We start from the raw sequence: 19905 nt of genomic DNA, 5'->3' as shown, positions 1-19905 counted from the left end.
GCCCTAATATGACACTGGGTCCCTTGGAAATGCTGTTTGGGCCTCTAACACCCAGCTGGCCTATTCCGTCCCTTGCCTTGCCTTCCCCTCCAGGGACATGAAACTAGCTCATGGTTTTCTTCAGGCCAATGTGACTTAGCAGCTTCTTGTGCTCAGTTCACCTGGTTCACCTTTCCATAGCCTCAAGAGTTCAACTCCTTTTCTAGGATGAAGTTCTCCCCCACACCCGTCCTCAGTGTTCCCCTTATCCCCCAGGAGTGCATCCATGTGCCATAGTATTTAGCACACCTGTGTTATTCTGTTGGCTCTACCCTCAAGTATGTCACAAATCCAGCTCAGCTTCTCTCCTCAGGACCCTCACGGTCTAGTCTTAACAAAGGAGCCACAGTGACCCTCCTAGAACAAGTTGATGTGACTCTTGTCAAAACCTTCCTTACATCTCCCATCTTAGAAGACGATCCCAAGTCCTTAGCTTGTTCAAAAGGTACTCTGGGCTCCCCATTACCATTCTCCTCCTTCACCTCTGCACCACTCTATGCCGGCTCTTGCCTCAGGGCCTTTGCACTTGCCAAACCCTATGCCTAGCACCTTCTAAACCCCTCCCTTACTTTCTACATCTTTTCTCTCACTTGGTCCTCATCAAAACTCTGAGTTAGGACAATTATTGCCCTCATTTTACGGATTGAGAAAACAGACCTGGAGGCTGACTCTCCTTTAAGGCCTGACAACTCTACCTAGAACATCTCAATTCCCCACTCTAGCTCTCGCTCCAGTTTATTTCCGTTCCGAACATTCTATGTATTTTTATTGTATTTATTGGGTTTCCCCTCTAGAATGTAACTGCACAAAGCAAGGGGGTTGTCTTTTCCTGTTCACCCTTGTGCCTCCAAAACAGCACCCAGCATACGGTAGGCACTTGGGATTTACTGCAATAACAAATAAATGCTTCCATATCTCTCTTGAGTTTTTTGGGTGTAGAGCCAGCATCTTACTCATTTCTGTGGGCCCTGAGTTAAATGCTCCACAAGTGTTGGTTGATATAATCGGAAGGAAAACTAGAGCCCCATAATATAAGCTGAACCAACAATTAATGGTATTAAACATGAAATATTTTTAAATGTGTTTATTATGTACTTTGAGCATTTCAGAAAAGAAAATAATTACAATGATTTCAAAATGCAACTCCTGGATTTGATAAATATCCTTTATAATTATACCCAATCAATATCTAGAATTGTATGTAGACCCTACATCAGCTAACAAATAAGCAAAATAACTATATCAACCTCAGGGACGAGAAACATGCACGATCACTTAAGTCACTCTGTCACCGTGTTTTTTTAAAAACATGATTCAGATTTGTTTCAAGTACATATACACCCATTGCCAAGAGTTAAATTAGACCGCTGATGTTAACACCTTAAAACTATGTATGATCTTTGTTACCTTAAAAGAAAATTCAGTTTAGTACAAAGAAATCCAAGAAGAAACTTTCAGGACCCTTGGTCAGAAGCTTCGGCACACCTTGTACTATTCTGGTGTACGTAAAGGTTCAAGTAAGGCCAACGAAGAATGTTTCCTCTTTCCACTGAAGACAGAATCCAAGGAACAGGCGAACTAGCATTCTATAAACTAGCCAGCCATCAAGAGGTTACCAATAAAGGACGCTTTTTGTGTGTGAGGACATTTAAAAGCCTCAGCCAATGTTACAAAAACAAAACATTTAGAGTATTATGTATGAATACAAGCATAATTATTTTGTCTTCTATAAATAATCATCTTTGAAATGCTCAAAGTGAGTTCCACCCGTGGCTCTTTCCTGATGTGAGAAGAGGTGGGTGCACATGGGATGATCTACTGATTTACCTTCTCAAAGTATTCTTTGGAAGCAGCTGGATGTGGCTTGATCTGAAAATACAGAAACATTTATTTAGGGAGCTGACTTTAAGATAACAGTCTTGAAAGAGAGTTGAAAGCTCTAAGTGTTTAACCCAAAGTTGTTAACTTCTTAAAGCATGGTCTCTTTCCTTTAAAATACACGGATGGCGGTTACATCAACAGCCTGCCTGATCCCTGGTCCCAGCCCAACCCCCGCCCCTCAGCAGCTTCACCTGTTTGTACACCACCTGCACCCTTGCTCCAAGGGTGGGCTCCTTGTATAGGTGCTCGAGGCCAGCAGCCCTGGAGGCAGTGAGGGGCTGGGACCCTATGCTGGGGTCTCACCGCTTTTGGAAAAGAAACCTACTGTAGGAGAATCCGGGGTCCAGTTTGCTGGGCAGACTTCTCCATGGGTTTCCACAAACTGGAACGCCTTCACCAAGCGGAGGGTCTCTTCCACACTTCGGCCCACGGGGAGATCGTTGACACTCAAATGCTTGATGACTCCATTGGGGTCAATGATGAAGAGACCTCTGCATCAGGATTTATCCCCATTAGTACCTCAGAGGCACCACAATGACAAAGTCTAACTTCTACCAGCTTCTGTCTTTAAGTCTCCTCAGTAAAGCATGAAACTCGATCATATGCTTAAACGTGAGGCTTTCACTGTTACACAAAAAACTTATGACTTCTTACTGATGATGTGCCACACACAGGTGTGACTGGACCGGCCACGTGGAAAACAGGTGTTTTCCACATAGAAGAGCTACACAGAGTCTAAAAGCCACAGAGCAAAGACTTCTTTAACTTATTAGTGCTGTAGGTGTTCTCTGGGCTGCTGTATCAAATCTTGGCTAGGAACCAGAGGTAGATGGGAAGAGACAGAGATGTATTTTATCTCTATTCAGTAAATACTGATGAAATGAGTGAATTCTTGGGTAAATGGGGGAAAATCCCCTGGGGAAATCTTTGCAGAAAGAATTTACTGGTCTGAGCAGAACAGCGATCTAAAGGAACAACCAAGACTGTTACTCTTCATCACTTGGCAGCAGCGTGATGAGATGACCTGCCCTGTGGTCCGTGTTCATCCTCTGTACAAGTGCTGGGGTTACCACGACATATGCAGACACGTTTCAACCACAGGTTTTAACAGCCCGTCGTAAAGGGTGTGGCATTCCACGCATTAATCACGCAGGGAAAAAGCAAGTAAAAGAAAAAGACAAAGTGAACAGGCGCTTCTTCCTCCCTGGGCCTGGCTCTTGGGGGTCTACGCTTAGAGGAGCAAGGGGTGCTGCTTGGATCACAAGCTCCTTGACCGAGAGCGGAGCCAAGCTGGAGTCCACGGTGCAGACGCAAGGCCCCCAGACTCCGCGAAGCAAGCCTTATCTTACAGACCAGACTCGGCCACCCTCCCTTGACAATCCTAACAGTGAAACCAGCAGGGAAGTAATGGCAAAATGAGCAAGACCCTACAGGGAAGGGGATCCTGGGAGGACAAAGCCCGCACTCTTTTTCTCCTTCCCTTGCCCACTTTGTCAAAGCCGGGCTTGCGTGCATTAAAGGAGGACAGAATCTCCCGGAGTAACAGAGGCCGAAGCTCCAAGGTGGCTCCAGAACTACAGTTCCAGGTATCACCCAAGAGGAAAGCAGACCAGAGCGGAGTGAGGCGACAAGACAGAGCAGGTGAGGCCAGAGCGGAGTGAGGCGACAGGACAGAGCAGGTGAGGCCAGAGCGGAGTGAGGCGACAGGACAGAGCAGGTGAGGCCAGAGCGGAGTGAGGCGACAAGACAGAGCAGGTGAGACCAAAGCGGAGTGAGGCGACAGGATGGAGCAGGTGAGGCCAGAGCGGAGTGAGGTGACAAGACAGAGCAGGTGAGGCCAGAGCGGAGTGAGGCGACAGGACAGAGCAGGTGAGGCCAGAGCGGAGTGAGGCGACAGGACAGAGCAGGTGAGGCCAGAGCGGAGTGAGGCGACAGGACAGAGCAGGTGAGGCCAGAGCGGAGTGAGGCGACAGGACAGAGCAGGTGAGGCCAGAGCGGAGTGAGGCGACAGGACAGAGCAGGTGAGGCCAGAGCGGAGTGAGGCGACAGGACGGAGCAGGTGAGACCAGAGCGGAGTGAGGCGACAGGACGGAGCAGGTGAGGCCAGAGCGGAGTGAGGTGACAGGACGGAGCAGGTGAGGCCAGAGCGGAGTGAGGCGACAGGACAGAGCAGGTGAGGCCAGAGCGGAGTGAGGCGACAAGACAGAGCAGGTGAGCAGGTTCAAGCCAGCCCCCGGCAAAACTGTGAGGCACATCAGAATGGGGTCCTTGCCTGCTCCCTGGGGGTCAAGTTCTGACCAACCCTTGCTTCACTCAGTGGCCATCAAGATGCCACTTGTAAGGCTTAAGGTCACACCCGACCCGGGAAGGTTGTGTTTGAATATGGGACCATTAAAGACAGAACGTTTTCACACTCAAAGGAGTAAAGATCTCGCCACTGAATGAATGAGGACAGAAATGATATTCTGGGACAGGGGTCGTAACGGCTACCAGAACCTGTGCTAAAACTCCAGCTGCCTCACCTTATTTAGACCCCAACCAACCTGGGAGCCTGGGAGGTCCATTCTCATTTTAGTTATGGGAAAACTGGGACTCAAACAGGTTCCACAACTTGCCCAAAGCCATGCAGCTGTTAAATAAATGGGTGAGTTAAAAAAAATTAAACTCTGGTCTGATTCCAGGGCTTGGACAAGATCTCAGCCATTCCAGCTCACTGACTCCTACAGTCTGCTAGTCTCCCCTTCTCTGGACATGTCAGGAGTGTGCTCCCAATGAGGGCAGCTCCCAGGTGGTGAGCTCAAGTGCAGCAGTGTGACCATCGAGACACAGAAGGAGCCTAGCCCTCAGAAGGAGACGCAAGGTGCTGCAGGGCGCAGACACGTCTGGCCATCCTGAGATGGAGGCACTCATCGGTGCTTAGGAAAGGCTAAAGTGAATGAAAGCTTTTTGGTTTTCAAAATGCTTTATCGAGGGCTCTATAAAATCCTCTAAGAAGTGGGATGATGCTAAACATGAAAAACAAGCTTAAGTTTGTAAGTAACAAGATCTTACCTGAGAGCAACACCGGGGCCTTCTAGCAGCACGCCATAGTCTCGGGAGATCTGCTTAGTCAGATCTGACAAGAGTGCGATGTTCATGTGGCCCAAGCCGCCATTCTAACAAAAATGCAAACGTGACTGGCGGTTACACCGTGTGCTCTCCCCATTCTCAGCCACGTAAACTGATGTCTGAGGCCAACAAGAATGGCGACAGGTGGCAGCAACTGAGAACCGACAGTGGGTCAAGCACTGCTCTTAGCTCTGTTAACTCACTTCCTCCTCCCAACCATCCTGGAGCAGATACTATTATCATCGCCTTTTTATACCTGAGGGAACTGAGGCGCACAAAGGTAAAGTAACCTGCTCCAGGCCACAGCTGGAAAGGGACAGAGGCAGGATTTAAGCTAATACTGGAAACCTTTCTCTTTCTGATTCTTGATGCATTCTTTTACTTACAGATTAATTTCTCTAGCAGAAAAATGGAAGAGTAATAAAAAGACTGAGTATTTGGTATGGATAATCCAGCAACATGGGTAGAAATTTTGATTCTCCCAAGCATTTTTCGGCAGGAAAAGTGATCATGCAGAAGAGTGAAATCAGAGAACCTAACCACTGTCTCCCAAGCCAGGCAGGATATGTGGGATCGACAAGGTACCCGAGAGAGCACCCAACTGTCCCGCTCCTTGCCCTGCTGAGCCTGTTCTCCATTACTGTTTGTACCTTGGAGAGCAAATGTGTAGCGGGCAGTAAATCCAGGCAATGTTGGGAGGAGATATGGACGGAATTTAACAGAATCTGCCAGGAGCTTTAGGACCTACAAATAGCCCAAATCAGACCAGTCATGCTTTAACAACTTCTAGGTTAGTCTTTCATGGGATCTTTTCAGTTCTTAGGATCCTAAGCGCAAAGGCAGGACCCCTGAGGTTTATACCTTCCTTGGTGTGTTGATCCAGGCGAGATGCGTGAAGTGGGAATCCACTGAAACCGCAACAACTTCACAGTTCACGTCGTGAAATTCATTGGCTTTGTCGCTAAAAGCAACAATTTCTGTAGGACACACAAAGGTGCTAGGGAAAAAAAAGGGCAGAAATTCCCATCAGAGAATTTAAAAACAAGGATTTAAAATTTAAACAGGTAGCCTGAAAACTAGTTCAACTTGCTTAAAGGTGAAAAAGGCAAAAACGGATAAGCACCCTCACCGGACTCACCTCTCCATTTAAGAATCATATAAAAAAATGGGGGTGGATGGGGGAAAAGAGGCATATCCTAAGAGTAAAGAAACAAATAAAGTAGCTTTATGAGAAAAGTCATTTTATCATCTTTACTTTTCTCGTTTTCCTCCAGGCCAGTGAAAACTTCCTGACAGACTGGCTTATGGAAACCACCACTCTGAGCACGTAGAACGGAGCCATGTTAAACCTACCCCACTAAAAAGAATGCCACCCCCTTCTCTAAATTTATCAGATTAGCTGCAGATGCAAGCTGTACTCAGCAAGGCCACCAGTGATAAAAGAATCCAAAAAGAACCCTTCCCTTGACCAGAAGAGCAACCAGAGATAGGAAATACCAGGTGGAAGCAGGGACCTTAAATGACATTAAAGCATCACAGAAATTACACTTACAAGTCCAAAGGATAGAAGAAAAGCACCAAATATTTCCCCTTAAAGTCATCAAGGCTTAGGTCTTTGAACTCTCCGTTGACAACGGCGGTGCCCTTAAAATAGGGCGCGTGCTGGGTGACGGCAGGAGCGTGGTATGAGGAACCTGAAGGAAGGCCACACACGTGTGTAGTTCGTCATCTGCTAAATCACGCACCTACTTGACTGTATTCAACTCTCTCGTAGTAATTAATTAGTATAAATTAATTAAAAGGTTCAGTTCAACTCTACGTCTTAGGTAGTATCCCCCCTTCTGTAGTTCTAGATGGTACACAAATTCAATTCAAAGTACTATAGGGACTGAAAAGACTAAAAAGATGATGCCATAAGATGGTAGGGACGAAATTAAGATAGAATCAAGGAGGAAAGGAGCGTAGGGATGGATTCTAAATACGGTTCGGATTTTGCCATGTCCAGGCAGGACAGGGAAGAGAGAATAGGGCGGGTGCGGGGAATAGCCCGTGGCAGTTTGATCAGGAGAGAGAGAGCAGGTGTGTGTGTGGAAGGACGCCTAAGAGACAAAGCACGAACAGCTGAAGGCCATGCTCTGCAGGCCCTTAAATATCAGGCTGGAGGTTTTTGGTTTTTTTTTTAATATTTTATTTATTTGAGAGAGAGAATATGAGTAGGGGGAGGGGCAGAGGAAGAGGGAGAAGCAGAAGCCCCACTGCGCAGGGAGCCAGACAGGTGGGGCTCGATCCCAAGACTCTGGGATCATGACCTGAGCGGAAGGCAGACGCTTAACTGATTAACCGACTGATCCAGGCGCCCCATAGAATTTGTTCTTAAAAAAAAGGATAGAGGAGTCACTGGAGATTTTCAGGTAGGAGATGGAAGATGTGTTGATGATGGAAATGCCACACAAGAGCAGTCTGCCTCAGTAATTTTCAATCCTGACTGGACATTAGAATCATTTGGTGACCTCTTATTTTTTTTTTAAGATTTTATTTATTTATTTCACAGAGAGAGAGGCAGCGAGAAAGGGAACACAAGCAGGGGGAGTGGGAGAGGGAGAAGCAGGCTTCCCGCTGAGCAGGGAGCCCGATGTGGGGCTCGATCCCAGAATGCTGGGATCACGACCTGAGCCGAAGGCAGATGCTTAATGACTGAGCCACCCAGGCACCCCAATTTGGTGAGCTTTTAAAATACACTGGTAAGGGGATTAAAAGGTGCGAACTTCCAGTTGCAGACAGACAGGGGAGTGCAATGTACAGCATAGTGAATAGAGTTAATAATACCATAACAACTTTGTATGACGACAGATGGTACCTAGATTTATCATGGTGGTCACCACCTAATGTACATAAATCTTGAATCACTATGTTGTGCATCTAAAACTAACAATTACTGTTATGTTAACTACATTCTTTTTTCAAAGATTTTATTTATTTCATTGACAGACAGCCAATGAGACAGGGAACACAAGCAGGGGGAGTGGGAGAGGAAGAAGCAGGGTCCCAGCAGAGCAGGGAGCCTGGTGCAGGGCTCGATCCCAGGACCCTGGGATCATGCCCCGAGCTGAAGGCAGACGCTTAACGACTGAGCCACCCAGGTGCCCCTGTTAACTACATTTAGATTAAAAAACAAAACAAAATGCTGTCCCGGTCTCACCTCAAATATTGACTTAATTTGTCTGGGGTGGGAGTGGGGCAGTGGTGTATTTTCAAAAGCTCCCAAGTGAGTCTAATGGATAGCCAGGGGTCAGAGCCCATGTTCTGAGATGATGATTCATATTACCTGGGTCAAACCAAGGCATAACACTTACTGGTGCTAAAAGCCAATTTTGCTTGGCCAGAACCAGACCACAATACATTTGTCAGGCAGGTTCTTCGGGAAGCAGCAGGTCTAAGGGCTGCAGAGGCAGAGACGCCCCAAGGAATAGCACTCACATGGCGGGCAATCTGGAAAGAGAAACACTTTATATTAGGAAGTAGCCTGAAGGCTGGCCCTGCTGAAAGGGCATTAGGCCATTGGTCGCCTCTGCTCTCCTTGTTCCTGTGAACCAAATGCCAAACCCCAAACTCTAAGAGTATAGAATGAACCTCCATGTTCTTAACATTCCTTTCTGCTTCCTTCTTCTTCAAGACTGCAACAGGGGAATGGGGAGATGTCCGTCAAAGTATACAAAGCTACAGTTATGTAGGATGAATGTCTAGATATCTAATCTAGATATTATTGTAGGGGTACAATAACTATACTTAATAATACTGTATTTCACACTGGGAATTTGCCAAGAGAGTAGGTTTCAGGCACTCATCACACACAAAAAAGTAATTATATGAAGAGATGTTAGTTTGACTGTAGTAATCATTTCATTATGTATATCGAATCATCACGTTGTACATCTTATTTTTTTTTTTTTTTAAAGATTTTTTATTTATTTATTCGACAGAGATAGAGATAGCCAGCGAGAGAGGGAACACAAGCAGGGGGAGTGGGAGAGGAAGAAGCAGGCTCATAGAGGAGGAGCCTGACGTGGGGCTCGAACCCGGAACGCCGGGATCACGCCCTGAGCCGAAGGCAGACGCTTTAACCGCTGTGCCACCCAGGCGCCCCTCGTTGTACATCTTAAATATATGTAACTTTTATTTTAAAATATATAAATAATTTGTTAAAACCCTGCAAGGCAGAGGGGAATTACAAGACCATAAAGACTCCATGCTCTTAAGAACAACACAGAGGGCTCAAAAACCAAGGGGACTTGGCCAGGCCTGTGTATTTATGGCCTTTACCAGCATGATCTGCTAAGCATATTCTATCATATCAAGGTTTTCCCAGAAAAGACAAGGCCCCGCAGACAAGCAAAAAAGTAGAGCAAAGTTCACCCTCTGGGAAAATTTGTACAGGGCTCAAGGGAACTGTTTGCTCAATTATAGTGTCTAGCATGACTCTGGAAGAAGAAAGAGCCTTGTGTTCAACCCCGCCAGAAGATAGGGGAGAAAGGGTACCAAGAGGGTGTTCGGCTTTGCCGGGAGGAAAGCGCAGGGACAGACCTGGGGGAACGGGAGGAGGGCAGTGCCTTTTGCACTTTAGCACTTTGTACTTTACCACTTTGGTTTCCATCCACCAATTAGTGGATGCTTACTGCAACACTTGCCGTAGGCATCATTCTATATTAGGGCAAGGACAGTAAACTGAGGCTCGGGAAGGTGAAGTCACGTGTCCAAGGTCAGAGAGTAGCTACAGAACAGGTAACAGGGGTCAGGGGGCCTGCCTCCAGGACGAGGTGCTCAGGTGGAGAGAGGACTGGGGACCCCCAACTCGGAGAGAGGAGGGATTAGAAGAGGGGACAGATGGGAAGGGGCGGTTCTGCGCACGCGCATTCCCTGGAAGCGAGGCCTCTGGGTCCGTTACCCGCTGGTGCCCTCCAAGAACGGCGAAAGGCCCCTTACACCACAGGAAGCAGGATCCTGTCTGGAAAGCACGTTTTCAGAGCCACTACTGTGTCTCCGCTCCTGTCCCCTGCCGGCAGCCACTCACCGAAGCCCGGAAAAATCTCCCCACCGCAGCCGCCATCTTCAGTGCGCGCGGGATTCGCGGGACTGGCGGGGAGGACGAGGCGGATCTACGGCGGGCGGGGCTGGGGCGGAGCCTCGGCGGCGGGGCGGGGCGGGGCGGGGCGGGGCCTGGGCTGTGGAGCGGGAGCGGGGGCGGGAGCGGGGGTGGGGAAAGACGTCTTCCCGAACTTTTGGCGGGACCTTCCTCGCGTCGGTTTACGTGTTGGGTGCGTCGCCCTAATTCCGAGGAGAAAATTCCTGCCGTGGCTTCTAAGTAGGAAAACAACACCTTATTTCTAACTGTCGCCCCAACCTAAAAAGGACTCATCCAGGTGGGGAGTTTATGATTTTTATGGTTAACCTGTGTGGGTGACTGATTCTACCCATTCTGCAAAAGTTTCTTCCTGTGTGTAGGCCTCAGGTAGAGCCTTCCAGATTCTCCAGGAGATGGAATATAATTTTAATGTCCAAGTGGTCAGACACGTCAAGTTTTGGGTGTTCTGAAAACCTTTGGGATGGTGTGTGGACTTCCATTTTGGCCTCTCTTCCCCAGGTTGGGAGAATTGGGACAAGTTGCATTGTGTTTTCTGTTGATTAGTAAAGACAAGTGCTCCGTGGTGAGCATGACACTTTGAAGCAAGCTCATGAAACAGATAAAAATCACAAGGTCGCCTTACGGGAAATGCAGACTCTAAGTAGGTATTTTCCAGACACCAGTCATTCCGCTACCAACATAGTTTCTTGAATCTGTATATATTATTTAATATTTTCTTTAAGTTGACTCACTTTTGAAAAACGTAAATGAATTTATGTGAAAGAAATGTTAAATAATTTAAATAGAAAAACCTTATAACTTGCTATGAATAGAAAGTAATTAAAATAAATACATTAGGGACGCCTGGGTGGTTCAGTCGGTTAATTGTGTGCCTTCAGTTTAGGTCATGATCCCAGAGTTCTGGGATCGAGTCCTGCGTAGGGCTCCTTGCCCAGCCCAGAGCTGCTTCTCCCTCTGCCTGCAGCTCCCTGTGCTTGTGCTCGTGCTCTCTCTGAGAAATAAATAAAATCTTAAAAAAATAACTACATTAAAACAAAATGTTATTGAGTATCAACTAGATACAGTTGCCTGCTGAAAATCTGAGACTTTGTAAAAAGGGATACAGGTGGCTAGCAGCATCCTGGTATCACATGGGGTTCTCTTTATGTAATCAGAAGGATTTAAAGAGCATTAAAAGGGTAATACTTTTCTCACTTTGGGACTTGATGTTATTTATTTTGCTCCTCACATAAATCCTTTTATGCACTACTAGTACAGCAGTGGGTACCAGCCCCATGCTTTGGAAAGGACTACCTTAGAAGCAAGAGATGAGAATCTAAAATGGTCTGACCATTTTGGAAAATTCCGTGTCAGTATTTAGTAAAACTGAATATATGACTCATATAACTTCAATCCTAGGCATATGCCCAAAAAATGTGTATACATCAGTTTATCAAAAGACATAGGCTAGAATGTTCATAGCAACACTATCATAATAGCACAGAGATAAAACTACACAAATGTCCATCAACCATAGAATGGATAAAAAAAATTATGATATTATTAACACTATACAACAATGAGAATGAACGCACAGCAGTGACATACAACAAGGTGGGTGAGTTTCACAAACATGATATTGAGTGAAAGAAGCCAGAGGTGAAAAAGTAGACACTGTGTGGTTCCATTTATGTGAAGTTCAAAAACGGGAAAAATTAAGATATAGGATTTCAAGTCAGAATGGTGGTGACCTTGAGAAAATGGGAATTGGAAGAAGGTAATGAGAAGACAAGAATGGGATGCAAGTAATATTTTATCTGTTGACCTGGCTTAAAGTCAGTAATAATTGTATTTACTTTGTGAGTGTTCATGAACCTGTACTCTTATGATTTGGGCACTTTTAAATGTCATACTCCAATTAAAAAATATATAGAGAGAGAGAGAGCGAGCGAGAGCAAGGGGCTACAAATTTCTCAGTCATTTCCCCTTAGTACCTGCCTTGTGTTTAATTGGTGCTTATAATGTGTTTGTGAACAGATGTTTGAAAAGGAAAGGGAATCATAATGTTGGAGCTCAAAATCATACTGTATCCTGCAATGGAATATTATTCAGCCATAAAAGAAAATGAAGGTTTGATACAGACTGTAATATGGATGAACTGAAAAAAGCATTATGTTGAGTAAAAGAAGCCAGACCCAAAAGGCCAAATGTATGATTCCTTCCATATGAAATATGTAGAATAGGTAAAGCCATAGAAACAGAAGGCAAATTGGCAATTGCCAAGTGCTGTAGGGAGAGGCAGGGGGACTGACTGCTTCATGGTACAGGGTTTTCTTTCGGGGGTGACGCAAATGCTTTCAAACTACATAGAATGGTGATTGCACAATGTTGTGAATGTTCTTAATATCACTGGATGGTGCATTTTAAAATGGTTAATTTCATGGCATGTGAATGTTACCTCAATTTAAAAAAAGTGGTAGGCATTAACAACAAATACAAAAATGCTATGGCCTAGCCCAGTGATTTTGTAGGCAAGGAAACAGAGACTTTCAGAGCTGGAGAGACCTTCCCAAAGTCCCATAGCTGGTTGGAAGCAGAGGTGGGTCTAGAAGCCAGAACATCCTCACACCTGACCAGCCAGTATGTGAGCTGGAAAAGGTGAGGGGTCGGAGGCAGAGAAAAGGCAAGGGGGAGCTTTCTCTTTCCATGTTCCTTACACCCATAGCCCTTTGCTGTCCACCTCTCCTTTTCACTAGCATTTTGGAGGGCACCTCTCTCTCCTATTTCTCCTATTTCTTGCACCTGTAGTTTGGTTTCCACACATAGGCACTTTGATTCATAACTAAACTTCACTATCATGTAAATCACAGTGCAAACAAAACAACAGAACAGAATGGAGTTCCCTCATGATTCGGCTTATTCATCTTGGTTTCAGTTTTAAAATTTAGAGATTCAGTTAGTCCTGTCTCTTTAGGTGGGGCCTGTGTAGGCTTAAAGGTGACACTACTTTCTGTCTTCCATTTCGTCTATCTTCCTCTGGCTGCCATTCAGCTTAGAGTGTGGTTTCTGCATCCTCCCTGCCCCAAGCTCATTTTAACCTTTGGAATAAGGCGTTTTCTTTCCTATTTAGGTCCCGGGTAGAGCCTTGTGTTTTGGATGAATTTGCATCAATTAGCAATGTGATTTTAATCAGTTAATAAGTATATATTGAGTGGATCATACAGGCCCTGCTCCCAAGGAACTCCGTGTGTATCCAGGGAACATTGAGTGAAGATTGTGAAAAACCAAAATCGAAGATCCATCATTTTAAGGGGCATAAAAGAGGCACAATGGTTGAGAGTGAACAGCTGGGGTTCAAACATGAGCTCTGCCATGTAGCACTTAACTCTCTTGGGCAAGTTACTCCCTGCCTGTTCTTCCATCTGGAAAATGGGAGTGATGTTAATACCTCCCCCAAGGGTTGTTGTGAGGAATAAGTGAGTTAAATTTTAAAGCACTTAACAGGGTCAACAGTGAGTACTATAAATGTTTGTTATGTTAAATGAAAGAGTCCAGGCAAAGTGCTGGAGAAACACTAGAGAAACAGAGAAACATTAGAGAAACAGAGCTCAAGAAGGGTCTCATAGAGGAAAAAAATGTTATCAGAATAGATGGATTCTGTCCTTGGGGGAGGATGGGGGAAGATGAGGGGAAAGATGGGAGATAGAAATAATTAGTGACCTTGGCCCTTTGGTTTGTTATCATCGTCAGCCAACATTTATTGAGAACTTAGGGGGCCAAGATCTGGGCTGCATACAGTAACATATGATCTTCACACAACCCTGTGAGATAGGTACTGTGTGAAATTCACCATACCCATTTCATAGGGGGGATACTGAGGCTTAGGGAGGTTTAGTTATTGGTCCAAATTCTCACAACTGGAAGGGGAAGGATCCAGGATTTAAAATTTAAACTCCAAAAGCTGACTGCAGAACCACTTCCAAACACAATGTTGTCTCACCTCCTGCTGTATTTGTTGGAGCATAAAGTGTTGGATGGTGCTTGACAGGAGATGCTTGTAAGAAGATGGTCTGTATCAGAGCATGGGGGAGTATTGGCCATCTGTCCTTCGGTGAAATGTCCCCAAATGCTTTGCTCCTGAGCCTGACAGAGATGCTCTCCTTTATGTGTTCTGCTCTTTTTTTTTTTTTTAAGATTTTATTTATTTGAGAGAGAGAGAGAACATGAGTGGAGAGAGAGACAGAGGGAGAGGGAGAAGCCAACTTCCAGCTGACAGGGAGCCCACTGTGGGACTCGATCCCAGGACCCTGAGATCATGCCCTGAGTCGAAGTCAGACGCTTAACCGACTGAGCCCCCCACGCGCCCCTTTCTGCTCTTTTGCCGGAGCAACTCGAGTTATTCTGCCCGTGCAATTGATGTTTACCACTGTGGGGATTTGCCATTCTATCCTCAGCCTTTTTCTTCTAGGTTTTGTCTGTTCCTGTCTTCCTGCAGAGCCTGTGAGAGAAAGGTACCCATTTAGATGTGACAACCAAAAATGTCTCCAGACATTGCCAGATATCCCCCAGGGGACAAAATCATCCCCAGTTGAAAAACCACTGCTCTCATGATTAATGGCACGGGCTCTAGAGGCACTGGGACATGGGATCCATATTCTCCTTTTGTCATTTATGGTCTTATAGGTAGGGTGCATGTCTTGGGCATCAAGCATCCCTCGTGGCTAGATCAGTTGCTTAACTTTTCTAGACTTCCGTTTCTGCATCGGTAAAATGAGAATAAGTATCATATCTCCCTCAGAGCATTAGCTATGTGGAGAGAGCCAATGCATGCAAAATGTTTAGGGGGGTACTTGGCCCAGAGTAGGGTTCGATAGATAGGGGTTATTACTTTGCCCACAAGCAGACATGCTCCATTTTCCAACAGCAGGGACAGACTCTGAATACATTTCGTTTTTCTCAAAGTGAGTGATGAAGTTCCTCTTCCTTCTTTCATTCAGGAATGAAGAATGAGACTTTTGCACAAGCTTTGACCTCCAAATATCTTACATTAGGCTTCTGGATGCTAGAGGGACGTGAAGTTGAGGAAAGTAAGAAGTCGAATAGCGTACCAGCTCACTGTGGCTCAGTCTTCTCTGCCTAGCGGAGTCCCTGCTCTTGGACTGTGCTTTTACTCGAGGGACCTTGAAATTTTTTTTTTGCTTTTAAGCTAACTCTGAGGATAATGGTAAGACACTTATCAGACCCCTATCTACCTGAGACGAGTTTTAGCTATGATGAGAAAGAAATCTTGCCCATATCTAAGATTGATGCTGATTTCTGTTTCTTACTTCTTGGGTATCCAATAGCTTGGTACAATTTTTTTAAAAAGTTCTCTTTGTTAGATGGAAAGCCTGACTTTCTACTGTATTGACTCGTGTGTCTATATTTTGTGTGTGTATCTAAATTTGTTATGTTTTCTTTTTAATATATGTTTAATTTTCATCTTTGGAATGTACTGCCTTCTAGGTGTCTTTCTGCCTTTTCCCTTAATGTAAATCAAGCTAAGACATTTTGTGATTTGTATCTCCATAAATCTCAGTCGTTCCAAAAGTCATTCTTCACACTGGCATTTTAAGTACGCTCAAAAAAGCATTACTGTTTCCTTCACACCGAGCAGAGGCCCAACACAGCAGCACAATTTTCGAGTCTTTTGGCCACTAGAGAAGGAAGTCCTACTGCTTATCGCTTCTTTTCCAAACAGGAAGCTGAGGCAGCTGCCTGTAGTTAACAAGCTTTCCCCAAGTCACACAGGGATTCATTGGCTGGGGACCATTAGAACCAAGAACCTTCCAATGGACATGCTGGTCCCCTGGTCTGCTGCTCTCTGTCTAAAGTCTGATTTCTTTTATCCTAAAGGGAATGAAATACCCTAGAATCTCCAGCCCAGAGGCCTGGAAGGAATTTTATTCAAGAACCTTCCAATGGTCTGTTCAGAACTGCAGAGTGAGTGGCCTTCAGTTCATCCCAGGCTGCAGTCAGAGACTTCCCCTGAAAAGGTAAAGCAGACTCCACCAGTAGTTCATTTCATGAAAACATAAGCATGATGGCTGTCTAATCACCAATACCGACACTGTCCTGCCAGCTGTCCCTGCCCACCTCTCCCATCCATCTCCCAGGTGCCTGGAAAGCGTGCATAGGCCTTTCTCGTTCTCCCCGCTATTGTCATATCACAATGGAATTTTTTGTTGTCTTGTCCGGGTCTTAACCATGCTGTGAACTTCTCAAGGATAGAGCTCCTGTCTTACTCATCATTGTGGTCCTAATGGCTGGGCTAGTGTCTGGCTCATAGCAACTGCTCAAAAAAAGTTTGTCAAGTAAATGAATAAGCAGTGGCTGGCGTGGTGGCCAGAACGTTCTTTCCACACTCGTTCTGGAAAAAAACATCTTTTTATCTGGCTTTCTCTAGCTGTCACAACAAGGACACAAAGTGTTCTGCTGAAGGAAGAAGACAAACCGACCCCATCCACATCACCGAGAGTAGAAAGTGACTGAATTTCTCCCTTTTGAGCTTGACAGAAGAATTTCTGGACCTCTTTGAGGGAAAGGCAAATGAAAAGATAAATGCTATTTTCTCTGGTGATTAGGAAAATACCTCCCTGGAACCACAAGTTACATTCTGGTAGTTGGGGCTGCAATTAGGGATGGCAAGCACAACTCTGGGCTTTGCCGAGCTCTTCCTCTTTCCAGGGCAAAACATGTTCATTTTTTTTTTCTTCTTTTCTTATTGACAAGGAGCCCCAAATTCAGCTCTCTCCTGGGTTTAGGGAGGATGGAACCTCAATGCAGAGCCCTGTCTCCTAGCAAAGGCTTCTCCTTTGGGGCTTATCCCCAGCATCGCCCTGCCCTGCCTTATGCTGCTCCTGGGTGGTTTCTCTATCACAGGCAGCAGAGTGATGGAGTCTGCTGTCCTCAATTTAAACCCCCATGGGTCACTGCACCTTTCAGAGTCTGAGGGTCTCCACCTCAGGACACCCACCCCCCGAGCTTCTCGTGAAGCTGTAGAGAGAGAGTGCCCGCCATGCAGGAGGCCTGTGGTTAGGTAGTGTTCGCTTGTGCTGGGCACATCCGTCCTCTGCCCTCTCCCTAGCACATCTTTGCTTTCTTCTGAACCTTTCTCCTCCTTGTCTTTGTGGCCTAACCTTCCCCTATTCCCTGCCCCCCAACTTTTTAAAAAGAAATTTTATTTTTTACAGCAGTTTTAGGTTCACAGCAAAATCGCGTGAACTTTCCGAGAGTACCCATCTGTCCGCTGACCCCACACCCATGCAGCCTACCGGCCATCGACAGCCCACAGTAGGCGGTATGTTTGTTACAGTACATTAACCTACACTGATACCTCGTTATCACCCAAGGCCATCGTTTACATTAGGATTCATTCAATGCTGTATATTCCGTGGGTCTGGACAAATATGTAAGAACACACTTCCATCAGTCGTTTTACTGGAATAGTTTTGGTGCCCTGAACATCCGCTGTGCTCCCTGCTAACCCAGGCCACCTATCTCCCCTTTCTGGAGCTGCGTCTCCCGTCCTGCCTACCAGCACCTGCCCTCCAATGTTCCTTCCACCCTGCACACTTAACAAACACGACACCAAACTCTTGTCTTCTCGCCTCAGATCTATTGCTTGCTGCCTTCCCTACCCCCAACCAGCACCTGAAGGAGACGCTGACTTCTCTCTGTCTCCACGACTGCCTCCTCCGTCCAAGCCAGTTCTCCCTGGAATATTCTCTCCCAGCTTCTCAGGGGCTCTTGGGGGTCAAAGAAGCTTTCATCATCTGAGCTCAATTTCAAAAGTGAAAGGAAACACAACACTGAGTCCAGGCCACTCTGTTACATGTCTCTGGTATCCCTCAGACCCTGCCACTTCTTGGGCTCAGAGGTTTCCACCTGTCAACACTTGCATCTCTGTGCTGAGGCCTCTTTTCAGAACTGGGGGAGGCAGTGTGCCCATCCCTGCAGAAAGGCAGAAATGAGAGAGCATTATTAACCCCCTGCCCGGCAGCCCTGCAATGCCCCGGGGAAGGGATTTGGTGTAGAGATATCCCAGCTCCCCCATCACTTGGGTGGCCGAGCTGAGGTGTGCTTCCCAGAGTGTGTGCACTGATTAAGTTCTAGCTGCCCACGTCCTCCTCCCTCACCTGCACTTCCTGCACCTCTTGCATAAGCTGCTTACACTTGAACCCGCCTCTCGGGGTCTAGGAGAACCCAAACTAGGACACAGCACGACAAAAATTGTAACACAAAATGCTATCACCAGGCTGCTTATAGGCTTTAGGTGGGAATATTTATTCCGCACACACTCCAGGCCAGGAGAGCTGGTCACGGGAAGCAGGTTGCAAGGTAGAGGATGAATGCCGTCCTCTTCGTCCCCATCAGCTCCTCTCTATCATGCTAAGTGGAGCTGGGTTTGGAGACATTACAGAAGTCCAATCATGAGGCCTGCCCTGTCTGCCTTCCTGCCCTCGCCTTTCCCCGAGGCCTCCTAACCCATCTTTTTGCCTTCGCTCTCAGCCTCTATCCCATTTAGTCTCCTTTCGGTGGGTGGCAACAGTACTTCAAACACCAACGAGGTCATTTCATCCCCTACTTACAACTCCCCGATGGCCCCCCACTGCATTAGAGTAAAACCCAAATTCGCACAAGGGCCCTACACAGTCTGAACCCCTGCCTCCTTTCAGAAAACTCACCTTGGGCTCCTCCCACCCCATTACTGTTCTGGCCTTATGGGTCTACTCCATCCCCCAACACCCACCCTGCCCCCCACCCCCCCGCCTGCCCCGGGCACAGGCTGTGCTCTTTGGCAGGAATGCTTGTCACTCGTATCTGTCTAGCTCCTTCTCCTTACTCAGGTGGCGGTTTAGCTGTCATCCTCACCAAGAGGACTTCCTTAAAGACTATGTGTGTGTTATTCCTTTTTTTTTTTTTTTTTAAGATTTTATTTATTTATTTGACAGAGCACAAGCAGGGGCAGTGGCAGAGGGAGATAGAGAAGCAGGCTGCACGCCAAGCAGGGAGCCCGATGCAGGGACTGGATCTCAAGACCCTGGGATCACGACCTGAGCTGAAGGCAGACGCTTAACCACCTAACTGACTGAGCCACCCAAATGCCCTGTGTGTGTTGTTCTGTCTTGGCCCTTGTTTGTATCCTTTGTTCAGAAACTTACATTCACCGTTACTTTATCTGTTTGTTTGTTGGGTATTTGTCCGGCTCCCCTCCGGAGCAGAAGCCCCAGCAGGGCAAAGGCTACTTCCATCTTGGTCATTACTCCATCCTCAACACCCAGCACAATGCCTGGCACATGGCAGACTCCTCGCCAAGTTAGAAGAACGTGGCTAAAAACTTGCATCCATGGGCACTTCTAACCTCCTCAGCTGAGGCTTCCTTCCCCTAAGTGCCTCTGGCAGCCATCATCAACATAATTCTTCTGGCAATGATAAATCCTGTGTGTTTTATCACAAACCTACTTCTGCCATTGCCTGCAGCTACTATTCGAATCATGTGCTGTGTCTTCCCCATTTCTGGTGGCTGTCCTAGTTTGCAGATGGAATGACTGTTGACTTCATTTTTCTAAAGCCCCTCATTACTTGAGAGTGGATTTGCTAAAAACGAGGACAGTCTCTTACATAATCACCATGTTACAATGATCAAAATCGGGGATGTTAACATTGACACACTATTACCTAATCCCCAGACCATATTCAAACGTCATCCATTGTCC

The 19905-nt window shown here is 46.3% G+C and overlaps 1 protein-coding gene across 1 annotated transcript; it reads right to left on the bottom strand.

Moving 5' to 3' along the window:
- Positions 1–1110: 1110 nt before the first annotated feature.
- PRDX3 (peroxiredoxin 3) lies at positions 1111–10203 on the bottom strand. Its single transcript, XM_026494245.4, has 7 exons — positions 10097–10203; positions 8382–8517; positions 6581–6722; positions 5890–6025; positions 4972–5075; positions 2246–2411; positions 1111–1908 (listed from the first exon to the last, which is right to left on the bottom strand). The coding sequence occupies exons 1-7, from the start codon at positions 10130–10132 to the stop codon at positions 1855–1857; spliced, it is 774 nt and encodes a 257-aa protein (XP_026350030.1). The 5' UTR covers positions 10133–10203; the 3' UTR covers positions 1111–1854.
- Between the last annotated feature and the right edge of the window lie 9702 nt (positions 10204–19905).

The sequence above is a fragment of the Ursus arctos genome, unplaced genomic scaffold (assembly GCF_023065955.2).
Source record: "Ursus arctos isolate Adak ecotype North America unplaced genomic scaffold, UrsArc2.0 scaffold_7, whole genome shotgun sequence".
Taxonomy (NCBI): domain Eukaryota; kingdom Metazoa; phylum Chordata; class Mammalia; order Carnivora; family Ursidae; genus Ursus; species Ursus arctos.
Note: the sequence above shows the minus strand (reverse complement) of the source record. Positions and strands in the feature narration are given on the sequence as shown.